The sequence below is a fragment of the Balaenoptera musculus genome, chromosome 19 (genome assembly GCF_009873245.2).
Source record: "Balaenoptera musculus isolate JJ_BM4_2016_0621 chromosome 19, mBalMus1.pri.v3, whole genome shotgun sequence".
Classification (NCBI taxonomy): domain Eukaryota; kingdom Metazoa; phylum Chordata; class Mammalia; order Artiodactyla; family Balaenopteridae; genus Balaenoptera; species Balaenoptera musculus.
In genome coordinates, this window is record NC_045803.1 from 56,246,268 (window position 1) to 56,263,281 (window position 17,014).

General features: G+C 51.0%; 1 protein-coding gene across 4 annotated transcripts in view; it reads right to left on the reverse strand.

The window, feature by feature from the left end:
• Positions 1–3,706: 3,706 nt before the first annotated feature.
• The window catches only part of MEAK7 (MTOR associated protein, eak-7 homolog), a 34,140-nt gene continuing 20,832 nt past the window's right edge, over positions 3,707–17,014 (reverse strand). For all 4 annotated transcript variants that reach the window (XM_036834673.1, XM_036834672.1, XM_036834674.1 and 1 more), the window contains 4 exons: positions 10,935–11,357; positions 6,448–6,566; positions 4,810–4,989; positions 3,707–4,339 (listed from right to left, as the gene is read on the reverse strand). In XM_036834673.1, the coding sequence (XP_036690568.1) occupies positions 4,226–4,339; positions 4,810–4,989; positions 6,448–6,566; positions 10,935–11,357 (836 nt within the window). In that variant the 3' untranslated portion in view covers positions 3,707–4,225. The remainder of the gene's footprint in view (positions 4,340–4,809; positions 4,990–6,447; positions 6,567–10,934; positions 11,358–17,014) is intronic.

Sequence of the window (17,014 nt, forward strand, 5' to 3'; positions counted from 1 at the left end):
CTTATATGAGGACTCTTTAAAAAATGATACAAATGAATTTATTTACAAAACAGAAACACACTCACGGACTTTGAAAACAAACTTATGGTTGCCAAAGGGGAAAGGCAGTGGGGGGGATAAACTGGAAGTTTGGAATTGACATGTACACACTACTATATGTAAAATAGATAACCAACAAGGACCTACTGTATAGCATAGGGAACTCTACTCAGTATTCTATAATAACATAAATGTGAAAAGAAGCTGGAAAAGAACAGATATATGTATATGTATAACTGAATCACTTCGCTGTACACCTGAAACTAACAACAACATTGTAAATCAACTATAGTTCAATATAAAATAAAAAAATTTTTAAAAAGAGAATCAAAAAAACAAATAAATAAAAAATTAAAATACATTTTGAATGGATCAAAGATTCAGAAGTGCAAAGCACAGTAGAAGAAAACATGGTATTTCTTTTTGTTTAATCTCAGAGTGGAGAAAAACTTCCTAAGCAAACCACAGATCTCAGAAGCTGGCAAATATGATGACATCAAATGCAAAATTTATGTACGGAAAAATAAAGGCAGACAAACCGGAAAAAAACATTTACCACACGCGGCCAATGCCATTTTGCTTAATTCAAAAGAGCACTCTTGGGATTCCCTGGTGGCGCAGTGGTTAAGAATCCACCTGCCAATGCAGGGGACACGGGTTCGAGCCCTGGTCCGGGAAGATCCCACATGCTGTGGCGCAACTAAGCCCGTGCACCACAACTACTGAGCCTGTGCTCTAGAGCCCGCGAGCCACAACTACACAGCCCGCATGCCACAACTACTGAAGCCCGCATGCCTAGAGCCCATGCTCCGCAACAAGAGAAGCCACCGCAATGAGAAGCCCATGCACTGCAACGAAGAGTAGCCCCCGCTCGCCACAACTAGAGAAAGCCTGCGTGTGCAGCAATGAAGACCCAACGCAGCCAAAAATAAATAAGTAAATAAATAAAATTTATTAAAAAAAAAAATGAGCACTCTTGCAAACCAATAATACCCACACCCTAGGAAACCAGGTGAGGGATAGGACACGCACCGTTCTTGAGAAATGAAGCTCTTCACTATCATTCATAAGAGAAATAGAAAAAAAAATTACAGTTTTCAAGCATCAGGTAAACAAAAACTAAATTTTAATATGGTATTGGTGAAAACATGGCAAACAGGCATTCCAGGTCTCGAAAGTATAAATCTAGCTTGAAAGAGGTTCATTTGTTAATATCCAAATAAAAAGGCATGTACCTTTTGATCCAGCAATTCAGCTTCGAAGAGTTTATCCGCCAGACAAAACCACACCAAGATGTATATAAACGATATTCATTCCAGTAACAATTAGCTACAAACAGACCGTTCCCCAGCCGGGGATGGCTGAGCACCAGAAAGGATGGGGCACCCATCTCATGGGACATTACATAGACAGTGAGAATAAATGGGTAGATACAGAGCAATTTCCACCCAAAAAAAGGGTGAGGGACAGACCAGTGTGTACAACACATTACCTCTTGGGAACAAAATGCTAGAGCGGAGGCAGGAGGAAGGCTTAGCTTTCAAGTTACATCCTTTTGTACTTTGGTCTTTTTTGCTGTGTATGCATAAGCTAATTTTTTAATTTTAAAAAAAGTATGGTGGGTCTATCAACAGATGAATGGGTAAAGAATATGTGGTGTGCATATATATACATACATATGAATATGTGGTTTATGTGTACATATATATATATATATATATATATATAATGGAATATTACTCAGCCATAAAAAAGAATGAAATTTTGCCATTTGCAGCAACATGGATGGACTTGGAGGGCATTATGCTAAATGAAATAAGTCAGACAGAGAAAGACAAATACTATCTGATATCACTTATATGTGAAATCTAAAAAATACAACAAACTAGTGAATAAAACAAAAAAGAAGCAGACTCGCAAATACAGAGACCAAACTAGTGGTTACCAGTGGGGAGGGGCAACATGGGGGGGGGAAATTATGGGATTATATAAAATCATGTGTGTGAAACCTTTTAAAATTGTAAAGCACTGGAGAATTTAAAGACTCTTTCATTCAATAAAAGAAAAAAATTTCCAGAAAAAAACATAGTGGGGAAAAAAGTAACCTCCATGCTGTACCATGAACAGCACTTTTTCACCCCTTCCTTCCAGCGCCTATCAGGGGCCCTTATGTGTCTTCACCTCCAGGGAGACCACTAGTCCTTACAACCTGAATTCTTATTCCCATTTTATCAAAGAACAAACCCATCACATGTTAAGACTAGCATCACGGGTTTCTCAGGCCCAGGAGGAGCGTGGTTCCTCGGGTCCTGTGGCCCCGGGCACGGCTGACACCCAACTGGTCTGTGTGCTCCGGACCACACGTGCTGGGGAATCCCACGGCTGCCCCACACCTCCTGCGAGGGCTGAACACCCCAGGTTACCAAGTGCCTGGGCTGGGCGCCCAGCTCCCCTCGTGGAGGTGTGCTGTCTTAGGAAACCGTCAGGCCCCCAGCTATGACCTGCACTCTTGTTAGAAGAGGCACGAGGCAGAAAACAGGCCGGCAGACACATCCAGCCTCTCTGACAGCCACAGAGAGAGGCGGCCGTAAGCAGTCTTCAACGGACCTTTTATTAGTGAGGTATTATTTCACTGCATTTTTCTAAAAAAATATTCTGTAACACACTCTAGACTCGGGGCCTAATTCTTCAGATTACGGTAAGGATATCTGAGGATCCTAATATCCTGATCTGCTTCCCGTCAATTAAGAAGTCACAAAATGTACCTGAGAAGCTATTAAAAACTGGCTTTGTATAAGGAAAATCAATCATGACCGAGTGTGCACGTCACTGTCTGAGCACGCACTTCTCTTCCGAAGGCCTTCTGCTCAGGGCTCAGTGCAAAGTTTGATGAGCCTCCCAGTAGAAAATGCAGAACCTGTAAAATGCAAACAGCTCGGTTTACTATGGCTTATAATTGGGGGCAACTCAATAACAAGGCAGCATTTTCGTCAGATCTGCAGAAGGGCAATGTATAGCAAAGGAGAAGGTTCTGCTGAGCGGGATTCTCAGTGTGTCCGGAGATTCTTCAGGCCGCCTCCGAGGGATGCAGGGACTGCAAGGGACACGGCAGCTCTGCCTGAGGTCCAGCCACCAACATCTTTGCTAGCACTTCAGTATCACTGTTCGTTTAAAGCAAGTCCACGCTGTCAAAGTACCCAACATCCCCTCGGGAAGCAGCACGGCGAGGGGGGAGGGGGTGATGCTGGGAGGTCAGGAGCCCGGGCCAGCCCTCTCAAGTTACTCACCACTAGTTCCTGCGACAGGCCATACGTGTATTAACAGGACTCTTAGCCTCAGGGCCCCGAATGTCCCCACGTTTAAATTAGTAAGAGAACCACAACTTTGCTTCTCTGTAGACCTCCTGGTTTTCCCATTTGCTCACAGCAGAGATTCACTTAACTCATCACTGACCGGGGGGATTTTTGCAGAAACTAACGCCTGTGGATGGCAATTTGTTATGTAAATGAATACTGAAACGTCTCCGGTCAATGATGTTTGGGTAACAAAAGACGTATTAATACGCCTCTGGTCAGTAATGCATTAAAAACAGCTGAGAAAGGCAGATACTGAACCTTACTGAAGACCCGTGTCACTGTTGTCTTCAAAATCTCCAGCTATTACCCCCGTTAGTACACTCTTGTGCTTTTTTTTTTTTTTCCCCCCAAAATACATAAATTCCACGTCAGAGGAAGCTGTTCCCCAAAGCGTCGAGATCCCCATCCGAGCAACTATGCCCTTTACCAGTCGAAATGGGACATCGAGGCTTTTAACTGGGAGGCCTGAGCAGAGGCCAAGTGACCCTCAGTGAGTGGACCCCCCCCCTCCCCCACAGCAAGAACTCAAATCTCCAACCACTGCTAATTCCAGCCGGCCTCAAACGTCTCAGCATCGTCTTGGGATTTCATCTGTACAAAACGAGCAAAGTCTAAGAATCGAGTTGGTAATTGGACACTCAGGATTTTGGGGGAGACACACCCAGCAATCGACATACGGCATCAGAGGAAGTGTACTCTGTTTCAATTAGGCACCTCCAGGACCACCTAGACGTGACCAGCACGCTCTAGGCTTTAGCTCTGGGCTAAAGTAAAGCACAGTCTGCAGGCCGTGCTCCAGCTCCAGGAAGGCCCGTGCTGGGGGCTCCTCCTCACTGGTCATCAGGCACCTCCCGGAGCCCTTCGCTGTGGCGAATCCGCCCACTGACTTCCAGCAGGGCCCGGGCCGCGGGGTCCACGTCCAGAACGCTCTTGGTGTTCTTGGCCTTGGGAAGAAAGGAAGGATGGGTGGGTACAGTGACCAAACCAGGCAGTGACGTCCTGCTGCTGTCAAGTTTATCAGAGGGGAATTTCCTACTGTTGCCACAAGGGAAATGTGGTAGAGGCTCTCCCTTGACCCCTACTGAGTCCCCCCACCCCGGGATGCCATCGTTGGGAGGTGACGAGGCGCAGGGGCCCCAACGGCGACTCATCGTCGAACCCCGGAACTAGAAGGAACCCCAGACCCTCCTCATCTTGCAGACAAGCCCCCACCCCCCCGGGATCCCACCTCCCTGGGGTGGTTCTCTCTACTAAACCTCCACAGACCCCAGACAGGATCCTCTGTTCTGCTGTGCCCCCCCTGGCATCCCTCTGGCCAGCAACGGCTGCTGGAAACAAATTGGAATAAACCACCTCCAGATGGAGGAGTAAAAGGGACAAAGCCAAGAAAGGGGAGAAACGCCCCCATGCTCACCAGCTGTGTCACCGAAGCATCTCCCACCGCCCACACCTCCATCTTCTCGAACCAGAAGTCCTCCTGGGCCGAGAGCTGAGGGCTGTTGTACGTGGTGCACGTGGGCTTGGCCTTGCTGTGTCCTTTCCCGAAATCGACATCGATCCACAGGCCAAAATAATTGTGCTGCCCTCCCATGCCCTGTGGAGGGAGGGGCATAGCACTGCCTCGGTCTAGAGCATCAGATACCTGAAGCCCACCCCAGCCGTCACGCCACCAGGGCGTATGAGAAGTGAACACAATTTTCTTCCTTTCTTTTCTTTTTTTTTTAACTGTGAAATACATATTCACAGACTGATACAATTTAAGTATCCCATGACAAGTTCCTAGAACACTCATCAAGGTGTCCCGACTCCTACCCCATGGCCCTTTCTCCCGGGGCTGCACTGGCAGGAAACACAAGTGACAACAGAGGACAAAAGAATACAGGCCCTCAGGCCTAGAGACCCCAATCGGTAAAATAAGGGGAGAGGTCTACACAGCGCTTCCCAGACAGGGATGTTAATCCTCACCCGGCCCAGGGCCGGGTGCTCGAGCAGGAAGGCCTGTTCACTCAGCACAGCAGGGGGGGAAAGGAGGAAGCAGCCCCGGGAAGGCGGGAACCACTCGGCACACCGCCGGCTCTGAGCAAGCGGCCGATGGGAACAGACTGCTGTTCAACCTCTCTGATCCCTTTCTCTAGCTGCCCTCTCCACCAGCGCCTCCCCCACCGCCCCCCACCCCGGGCCCGGGGAGCCTGGAGCTAACGCTGAGCAAGAGACCGGGGCAGGAAACGCAGCTAACCTCGGGGCTGCTTCTCCCCTCTGGCCGATTACTGACCACCACCGGGACCCACTGGGGGCTGCTCCTGAGGCCAAGGCCCTCGCCCCTGTCATCACCAAACTGTCCTTTCTGAAAGGCGTCCGGGGTCATCAGGTGGCCCCGTGCGAGCCTCCGAGTGAGCCTGGGAAGGAGCACGGGGCCCTCTCCACACCGACAAGATGCACCAGCCTCCCCGGCCCTTGGCTTTGCAGACACAGGGCTGGAATTTCCCGAGAGGGGCTTTTTGTTACGAAGCAGGGGAAAGAAATAGGCTGGTGCTGCCAGGAGACACATTTCTCACCCAAGCTAAGCATCTGTGCGGGCGCCCGTCCCCGCGCCGCACCCCAGCCCTGTCCCCACCACCGCCCCCGGCCTTCCCCCGCGTCCTCTTCTTCCTGTGGCCGAGTCCCGGCTGGAGCACAGAGCAGACAACCCCCAATGGGTCCAAAGGGTCTGGGGAGCCCAGCCCTGTCCCCGCGCCCGGGTCGTGCCCCAGGCAGGGCAGTATCTCCAGCCACGAAGGCCACAGACCAACCCTCTGATGGCCAGGAAACTCGGCCGACTCCATCATTTGCACACAAACCCCGGAAATGCCCCAACAGGGGCCCCTTTTCTCCACGAGAGAAATTCTGTCCTCGTTGTCGCTCATCGCATCACCACCCTGAGACTCGGGCAGAACGAACTGACCGCGTACGGCTGCCCTGACGCAGGGCGGCGTGTCCCCGGGCACGTCGGGGCCAGTGCCATCAGGATGGACATCACCACGGGGGGACGTGCCCTGCCCTCCCGAGTCCTTACCAGTCCATTTGGGATGGTCTGCTGCCCTTGATTCAGGTACATGTAGTGGTCGTTGTAGCCCGTGCAGGTGTACACGGCCATGCGGGGCGAGATGGAGAACAGGAAGCACCTGTCATCCCCTGAAATTGATCAGAGCAAAAAGAAGCAAGATCACCCGTCGGAGCTGGGCGCAGGGAGAAGCAGGAAACGGAAACGGAAACGGGCCCTGGCTCAGCTGGCTGAGCAGGAAGAGCCTCACTCGGGTCCTCAGCGTGCGCGGGGCTCCTGCGCATCGGGGGCGGGGCCGGCGGACCAGCGGGCGGATCCCGGACCCCGCTGCCGCCCGGGACCGTGGGATGAGCTGCGGGTGCAGGGTGAGAGTGACCGTTAGAAAGGAATGTGACATCTGCTTGCTGGGGACACCTGTTAGCGCTCGCCCGGGGAGATGGGAGCCCTGCCCCACCGCCCCAGAGTCACAAAGAGCAGCCTCGTCTCAACTGAGGAGCAAGGGGCAGGCGGTCACTCCAGGTACTGGCTGGGCACTCACACGGCCTCAAGTAGGCACATCATCCAGAGGGGAGAGGGCAGGGTACCTGCAGACACAGCTGCTCACAGGGAGGGGAGGGGACACACAGGGAAAGGTGACCCTCTACCTTTGCCCGGGCACAGGAGTGGGCATGCCACCACTCAGAGAAGGTACCGGTCAAAATCCTGGAAATGAACGGCTTCCTCCATCTCAGAGACCCCTCCCCGCCCTGATGCACTCACTAGGCAGGGGACGGAGGCTGCACCTCACCAAGGGAGCTCCTAGGCGAGAGCCAAACCAGGGACGCTCCCCACAGCTGAGACCGTGGCCGGAAGGACTGCCCCTTCACGGTGACAGCGTGAGGGCACCTGACACAGGACCGAGCTCAGGTACCTGGGGGTCGGGCCATTTGTCAGGTGGGAAGGAAGCTCCAGGAAGCAGACAGGGAGCCCGAATGTGGAGGGCGCACAGGAAGGGGGCTTTGAGTCTCAGAGGGGCCTTGGGGAGGAGAGCCCGTGGCCACAGATGGGCCTGAGACCTGCAGAGTCAGGAGCAGCGACGCTCGGGCCTCCGATCAAGATGGACCCCAGGGGGCCTCTGCGGGGACTTAGCTCCTCCAAAGTCGGGAAGGACGTCCTGAGGTGGAGACGGTTGGGTGAGAGCCACTCCACGGAGGAGGGACCCCGCAGGGACACGGCAGGGCATGGGGGGAACAGCAGGGCCCTCGGCTGTAGCGCAGGGTGTGAGCCCCGGTGGGGGAAAGGGGGAGGTGAGCCCGGGGAGGTCACCGGGACCAGGTGGCACAGGGCTCCCCTCCAGGCTAAAGACTCCGGCTTGAGTCCATGTGCCTCAGAAGGTTGGGTTTAGCCTCAAGGAACTGCCTGGTCCCACCTGTGGCCCCGGGCACTGGGCCTAAGCATCATTTTGCCTTGCCATCTGAAGGCTGCCTTTCAACCAACATATACTGCATCCCGGATGCTAAGTGAAGTGATGGGGCCACAAAGCGTGGGCCCCTTGGCTACAGCGGACCCCACTCTAGTCCATCCCGGGGTCTGTGCCCAGAGAGAAGGGCCCCGTGGGGAAGATGGCCCTCGAGGGTGCAGGGCAAGGACCAAGGAGTCACATGACCCGTAAAAGCATCAGCTCCACAGAGGGGCTCCTCACCCAGCTCTCACAGTGACACCACCACCCAGCGCCCAGTGGGTTACAAGCTGCCATTCCTGTGGTTCTGGGGAACGGAGGCCCAGAGAGGGTAAGCAACTTGCCCAGGACAGAGCCGGACTCAGCCCAGAGCTGCGGGCCTGCAGCTGCCCCACGGGGGACAGAGGCGAAAATGAAGTGACCCAGCGGCTGTCACATCATCTCAAGGCTCAAATACTCAAAGTGACTGTTTCCCGGGACAAATGGACAGGAACGCCCTGAACTTGACTGGAATCTGTGATGCTAGGCTGCCCCCTGCTGGAATTCCGTCCTGACGTTTCAGAACAGAATGAGTTCAAGTTTGAAAACTTGGTAATCGCATTTTCCCACCTTTCTTCAAGAAGATGAATTCTGCTTGTTAATAAAACATGAAGACGCAGCAGAGCTGACCTGGAGTTAACACTAAAGGAGCTGGAAGAAGTGGAAGTTCCGTCTATAATAATGATTCTCAGGGTTTTTCCACATCCTCCAACCACACAGAGACCCAGCCTGTCACCCCCCACAGAGCCCCTCCCCGTGACACCGTGACAGAGAGACGTGAGTGTGTGGAAGCCCAGGCCTGAGCCTGGGGTCCCCAGAAGGGCCACCTCCCAGGGTCGGCCCTTGGCTGGTGTCTGGGAAGGTGGATTTGGGGAGGGTCCCCCCCTCCCAGGACTGAGGAGCGGCTCCCTGCGCCTAAGCCGTGTGAACAGACAGGGGGGTTGGTGCCGGACTCCTGCTGTCCTCCTGCGAGTCTGGGGTTTGGGTGCGTGTCAGGCAGAGGGTGCTCGTGTGAACGGCCCCCGCAATAAAGACCCCGCGCGCTGAAGCTCTGACGTGTCCCTGACGGGCAACACTACTCACGTGCTGTCACAGCTCGCGGCTGGGGGAATTCAGCGCGTCCTGTGCGACCCCACGAGAGAGGATGCTGGAGCCTGGTCCCCCTGGACTTCACCCCCACAACCCCTACCCAGTCCCCGGGCTGATCGTGCTCTGCAGCCCCTCACTGTAATAGATCAGCTGTGACGACAGCTCTGTGCTGAGCCCCCGAGTCCTCCCAGCGACCCACTGACACGTGGGTGGTCTTAGGGACCCTGACACGGTGGGGAAGGGCTGGTAGCAACAGCTGGATTAAAGATCTAGAACAATCTAAAACCTAGAGAAAACCAAATCCTGGAAACAACAGGATCTCGGGGACGGAGGCACCCAGCCTTCACACCATGATCCCTTCCACCCACCCCAGACAAGGGCCACCCCACCACTGCTAAAACCTCTCCCGTAATGGCACCTCTGCACCTGGACACGGCTCCCCAACCAGCAGAAGCTTCCCTGGTGCGAGGAAGATGGGAACAATTCCAGAAGCGTGCAGTCCCATAGAGGACCGCAGGGAGTAGCTGGCACTCGTGTGGTCGGGAAGGCTTCCTGAAGGAGGTGACCCTGGACTGAGTCCCGACAAGGAGCTGACTGTGCAAACAGGTGGAAGAGGGAGAAAAAGCAGCATGTGCCACGTCCTGAGATGAGAGCGCAGCCTGTTCTGGAAACTCTGGGTAATTCAGTGAGACGGAGCCCAGAGCACAGGGCACAGTAGAGGTCGTGAGGCTGCAGATAAAGCATTCACCATTCTGAGCGCACTGGGGGTCTGTCCAAGGGTCTCCAGGGGACAAGCACCACGGCAGGTGGGCTGGGATGTGGCAAATGAACTGGACGGGTGAGACCAGGAGCCGAGGGCCAGGCAGAAGGCACCTGCAGTGACGCAGGTGAGAGTGGGGTGGAGAGAAGGGGGAGCGGGGACGCAGGCGGCGTGGATGCAGCCGACAGCTGTCTGGCTACGATGTGCAGCCCCCATCCCAGAGGAGCACGTGGCCTTTTCTCCCCCGTATCTCGCATCTCAGGACCCTGGGTTCTCCCTTCCACTGACCCAGCCAGGGAGGGTGTTGGCCTCGCCCCCTCACCGGGAGGGACCCTCCCCGGAACTGCGTCGGCCAGGCTGCCCCATTTAGCTGAGGGCAGTGAGGACAGGCCTGTATCTGACTGCTCAGAGCCACCGGGAAAAGCCCTCCCTCTCACAGCTGTTGGCCCCCAGGAGACCTTCTGAGAACACAGACTCGGGCAGCCCGGGGCAGGTCCCAGGGGACACACAGTGACATCAATCCCGGGAAGACAGGTTCACCTCTGAGTACGAGAACAGCCCACTGCCAGGAGATGAGCGTTTTCAAAAAGAGTCCTTTAAGAGCGTTTATCAGAGTAGTTCTTTGAGGAGGGGAAGTATCTCATCAGGGCCTCTCATCCAGGGCACTCAAGGTCTAGCAAAGAGCTTCCAATCTCCAGCAAAATCACAAAACCGAAAAACTACGGGCAGAAGCAGCAAAGCAGACCCACACAGGGGGTTCCAGGAAAGGAAAAAGGTCCCCCGAGTAAACACACCCCACCTGCAAGAGCCGGTATCTCCCAGTCCCCTACGCAGCACCTACGGCCCAGCCTCGCCCGTGGTCAGGACCTGGCATCGCTTAATGATGCTGATCTGCTGTTTCCTCACCTGAAATCCAGGGGTGAGGACAGCTGTCCTGCTTACCTGACCCTGCAGCCAGAATCTATAAAGAAATCCATGAAGTTAAACCATCGTAAAGAAACACCACGTTTCACTCTCCTCCCAAACACGTCTAGCAAAACGCTCGCGGGAGGAGATGGAAGAAACCCGCACAGCCGCTGGCGGGGCTCGGAGGTCTCCACACAGCAGCCGTCCGACCGGAACTTGTAACGAGCACTGGTGCTACCACGTGGGGTTGTGGTGGCCAAGACTTACCTTGAAACTGAGGTTTGACCTCCCAGGAGCAGGAAGCAAAGCCACCGAACACGTGGCCGTCACGGTCTTCCAGCAGCACCACGCAGGGCCCCCAGTGTGCGATGTGCCCACAGAGCTGCGCGAAGCTGTGCCCGTGGAGCTCGGATGAGAAGAGCAGGCGCCAGCGGTGCCGCTGCTCCCTGGGCAGGTGGGAGTTGATGTAGATGACGGACAGGACATCCAGGACGCTCGCAAACTCCCGCTCCTGGTCGACTTGGCGCTCGGGGACCAGGGTGGCCAGATCGAGGGACGAGCACAGGAGGAGAAAGCCTTGCTGGATGACCACGCTCAGGAACGTGGCCACGAGGGGGGCCCTGAACACCCAGTCCTCAACCGTGGTTCGGTCACAGTCTAGCTGCTGAGGCCCCAGAAGCTTCTCACCGTCTAGTGGAGGAGAAAACGGTATTAGTGGGCGATGACGTCGCCCTTTACCTACTTACCTAAACCTGCTCTGTGCAGCGGGGGAGCCACGCGCGGTTCGTCTGCATCGAGATGCACAGTAAGTGTAAAAGGCACACCCCATTTCAAAGGCTTGGCGTGAAAAAGAAAAAGAACGTAAAATATCTCACTTTTTTTTACATTGATTGCCAATGTTAAAGTATATTTTGGACAAATTCGTAAAATTAATTTTGCTTGTTCCTTTTCGGTATTTCCACGTGGTTACTGAAATACGTAAAATTTCGTAAGTGGTTGGCTTTGGAGTTCACGTTCTGTCTCTGTCGGACAATACTCATCTAAACAATTCAAAATCGACATTCTTATCTTTTCTCTCTGCTCCAAGCTGCATTTCAGAGACACGGGAGACAGCTACACCCTCACCCCAGGGCCCCGAGACTCCCCAGCAATCCCTCCTGAGAGGGCTACACCAAAAGCCACCAGTCCTAACAAAATCATTTGGAAAGGATTTAGAAAGTGTGCTGTCCTCCAGCTATGGCAGGGTAGTGGTTGGTTACTTCCTGGGCACCCCTCTAGTTTATCTGGGGAGAACGGGTTTCATTAACTACAAGTTATACTTAATTGTTTCCGACCAGCAGCCATCATTCTGATTTCCGTCTCTTACCTACGAAGAACAGAGGTGACATGGAGGTGATACCAAAAGACAAGCTATTGGTACTTCATTCATATATATAGATATACATATATATACACACATACATATATGTGTATATATATATGTATATCTATATATATGTATATACATATATATAAAAAACAGTATTATACAGTGTATTATGTCATTATTCTTTCCAAGTTCCAAATACCTCACTTAATTTTTCAAACTGTGTTTAAAAATCCAGCTTTATAATAAAACAGTAACACTTTTACAAAACGAATCTACTTTGCAAAGAGATTCACCACAAGGTATTTTTAAATCCCAAGTAAATTTAATTATATACTGTTTCTCAGCCAACAACAGCAGAATATATACTCTTCTCAAGTGTACCTGGAATATTCTCCAGAACAGACCATATGTTAGGCCATAAAACATGCCCCAATAAATTGAAAAGAACTGAAATCATGTAATGTATGTTCTTCAACCACAATGTAATGAAATTACAAATCAGTAACACGGCAATTTGGGAATTTCACAAACACGTAGAAATTAAAGAATATACCGCTAAACAACCAACAGGCCAAAGAAGAAATCACGAGGGAAGTTAGAAAATACTGAGATGGGGACTTCCCTGGTGGCGCAGTGGATAAGACTCCACGCTCCCAACGCCGGGGACATGGGTTCGATCTCTGGTCAGGGAACTAGATCCCACATGCATGCCACAACTAAGAGTTCGCATGCCACAACTAAGGAGCTGGCGAGCCGCAACTAAGGAGCTCGTGAGCTGCAACTGGGACCCAGTGCAACCAAATAAATAAATAAATATTTTTTTTGAAAGAAAGAAACTACTGAGATGAATGAAAACAAAAACACAATATACCAAAACTTATGGGATTCAGCTAAAGCAGTGCTTAAAGGGATATTTATAGTCATAAATGCCTATATGAAAAAGAAGAGAGATCTCAAATCAATAACCTAACCTTCTAACTTGAGAAACGAGAAAAAGAAAATCAAACTAGTGATCAGAATCAAGATGGTCAGTCATAGGATGTGGAACTCACCTCTTCCCACAAAAACATCAAGAATACATCTATGAATAGAACAATGCTCTCAGAAAACTAGCAGAAGACCTCAAACACCTCAAAGGACAAGAAAGATCTCCATGTAACTGGGTAGGACAAAGGAAAAAAAAAAAATAAAGGAAGTGGGACGAGACCTGTGCCCCTGGGGGGGTGGAGCTGAAGGAGAGGAGAGGTTCCCACACCCAGGGAAGCCTCACCGGTGGGGAGATCAGCCGGGACAGAAAGGGAGCTTCAGAGGCTTGGAGGAGAGCACAGCAACCAGTTAGTGGCAGGCAGGACAGAGAGAGACCTACACGGACGGTTGTGCCACTGCCCTGTGTGTCCCAGCCTGAGACGCACGTCCACTGGTATGGGTGGGGGCTGGGTGCTGTAACACGGGGTTTAGAGGACAGACCCAGGGAGAGGACTGCTGTTGGCTGTGTGGAGACAGCCTGAAGGGGCTGGAGTGTGGGGCGCAGCAACCAGGAGTGTTTGCGGAAGAACCCCGGGCCGCCACGGAAGCGAAGCGCCATTGTTAAGCGGCATGCCAAGGTAGAGGCGGAGCTGCCATCGCAGCCTCTTTCCCTACCCGCCGGCTCCTGCCTATGCAGCCTCCAGGACAGGCTCCCGCCCAGGCAGGCTCACACACCCCGGCCACCCCGGTCCCCTCCTGCCTGGGCAGGCTCGTGTGCCCCAGCCACTGCCCTGGTGCCCCCAGAAGCAGACACCAGTGGGTTGCCCATGCGCAGAGGTGGGGCTGAAATCACAGCTGAGGCCCACGGGCCGTGTGACTTAGGAAGCAGAGCTGAAATCTCTCCCCACGGCTGCGTGAACCTTGGATTTATACCTCCACGGCCGACTTTGTAAATTCAGTGCCTGTGGAACATCCAAACGGACAACTGGTGCTCTCACAGCTGGGACGGGTCTGGCCTTAGCAGTTGTGGGCTTTGTGGGCACGTACACGCAGGGGCTGGGCTGGGCTGGGCCAGGGTCTGAGCTGCATCCATAGCTCCCACAGTGGGTCCAGGTGTGTAACTACTGCAGTCCTGGGACCTGACTTCAGTGGATCTGAGCTGGTGGCCTTGTGAAAACAAAGCCTGAGAGGCCCCAGGGCTGACTGCCGGCACACCCACAGTTGAGGTGGGGCTGAGGGCAGTGCCAACAACGGTGCACTTTGTGAGCCCGCACAGGGGGTGAAAGGTGACACACTCACAGGTGAACAGCTCCAGCAGAGTAATACTCAGTGGCTCCTCTCCCAGTGGGAGCGCTCCAATCCTGCCTATTCTTGCACTGCAGATCAGAAACGCAGCTCAGAAACAGAGCTAGGGGCTTCTACACCAACAGCTAGAGAGCAGACCCTGCCCTGGACAGAGCAGTGACAACCCCAGAGGGAAGAGGGGTCCCCACTCACTGTCCAGTGTAGGCTCTGGTCACCGCAACACCAGTCGCACCTCCTATCAAGGGGATAACAGCCAGCACACACTGAGGAAAGAGGCAGCAGGCATCCATGCTAAAAACAGGCCTTGCACCAAAAAAATATTAAACCCATGCAGGCTACACAGGGACGCTCCCACATAAAAACAGCCCTCCAAGGCCACAGTAGATAATTGTTTCTCCTATACTCACAGAGCAAGAGAGATATAAGTAAAATGAAGAAGCAGAGGGCCCACTCCCAATTAAAATATCGAGAGAATTCCCCTGAAAGAACAAACATGAAATAGGCCTCTTCAGTCTAATAGATACCAAGTCCAAAAAGGAGATAATGAAAATACTGAAGGAATTAAGACAGGCTATCGATAGAAATGCAGACTACTGTAAAAAGGAACTAGAAACTATAATGAGGAGTCAAGAAACATTCGAAGATTCATTTGCTGAGACGAAAGCAGAACCAAAGGCTATGAATAGCAGAATAAATAATGCAGAAGAACGAGTAAGTGATCTGGAAGACAGAGTAAAGGAAATCACCCAATCAGGACATCAGACAGAACGTCAAGTGAAAAAAATGAAAGCAATATAAGAGACCTATGGGAGAATATAAAGCATGCCAATCTACACATAATAGGTATCCCAGAAGGAGAAGAAAGAGAAAAGGGGATCGAAAATGTATTTGAAGAAATTATGGCTTAAAACTTCCCAAAGCTAAAGAAGGAAACAGATATCCAGATACAGGAAACACAGAGGGTCCTGAACAAGATAAACCCAAAAAGGCCTACACCAAGACATATTATAATAAAAATGTCAAAAGTTAAACATAAAAAGAGGATTCTAAAGGTAGCAAGAGAAAAACACAGAGTTAATGACAAGGGAACCCCCATAAGGCTATCAGCTGATTTCTCTACAGAAACATCGCAGGCCAGAAGGGAGTGGCAAGATATATTCAAAGTCCTGAAAGGGAAATATCTGCAACCTAGGACACTCTACCCGGCAAGATTATCATTTAGAATAGAAGGAGAAAAAAAGAATTTCTCAGACAAGTAAAAACTAAAAAAATACAGCAATCCTAAACCTATCCTAAAAGAAATATTGAAAGGTCTTCTCTAAATAGAAAAGTAGTAAGAATGTATAGGAAAGAGAAGATCACAATTATTTTTCTAGAATGTGTTTGAGCCTAAGTGACTACCAGTCTAAAGCAAGTAGATAAAGGAAGGGGTTAACATACTTGAAAAACAGGGCAACCACAAATCAAAAACATACAACAGATTCACAGAAATCAAAAAGAAAAAACTATAAGCATAATACAAAAGAAAAGCATCAAACCACAAAAGGAAAAACAAAAAGAAAAAGGGACAAAAGAATATAAAATCAACAGGAAAACAAGGTTTAAAATGGCAATAAATATATATCTATCAAAAATTACCTTAATGTCAATGGACTAAATGCTCCCATCAAAAGACACAGAGTGGTAGATTGGATAAAAAAACAAGAGTCTACCATATGCTGCCTACAAGAGACCCACTTTAGGGCAAAGGACACACATGTATTAAAAGTGAGGGGATGGAGAAAGATACTGCATGCAAACAGAAATGAAAAGAAAGCAGGGGTCGCAATACTCATATCAGACAAAACAGACTTTAAAACAAAGGCTATAAAGAAAGATAAAGAAGGACACTATATAATAATAAAAGGATCAATACAAGGAGAGGATATTACATTTGTCAACATATATGCACCCAATATAGGAGCACTCAAATACAGAAAACAAATACTAACAGACATAAAGGGAGAAATTGACAGGAATATAGTAATAGTAGGAGACTTTAACACCCCTCTCACATCAATGAACAGAGCTTTGAGACTGAAAATCAATAAGGCAACAGAGGTCCCAAATGATACATTAGAACAGTTAGACTTAATTGATATCTTCAGGACATTTCATCTAAAAAAAAATACATTCTTTTCAAGTGCACACAGAACATTTTCTAGGATTGACCACACACTTGGGCACAAAACAAGCCTCAACAAATTTAAGAGTATAGAAATTATTTCAAGCATCTTTTCTGACCACAACGGCATGAAACTAAAAATCAACCACAGAAAAAGAAACGAGAAAAAAACAATTACATAGAGACTAAACATGCTACTAAAAAACCAATGGGTCAGGCTTCCCTGGTGGCGCAGTGGTTAAGAATCTGCCTGCCAATGCAGGGGACACGGGTTCGAGCCCTGGTCCAGGAAGATCGCACGTGCTGCAGAGCAGCTAAGCCTGTGCACCACAACTACTGAGCCTGCACTCTAGAGCCCGCAAGCCACAACTACTGAGCCCGTGTGCCACAACTGAAGCCCACGAGCCTAGAGCCCTGCTCCGCAACAAGAGAAGCCACCATAATGAGAAACCCACACACCGCAACGAAGAGTAGCCCCCACTCACCACAACTAGAGAAAGCCCGCACGCAGCAACGAAGACCCAACGCAGCCAAAAATAAAAA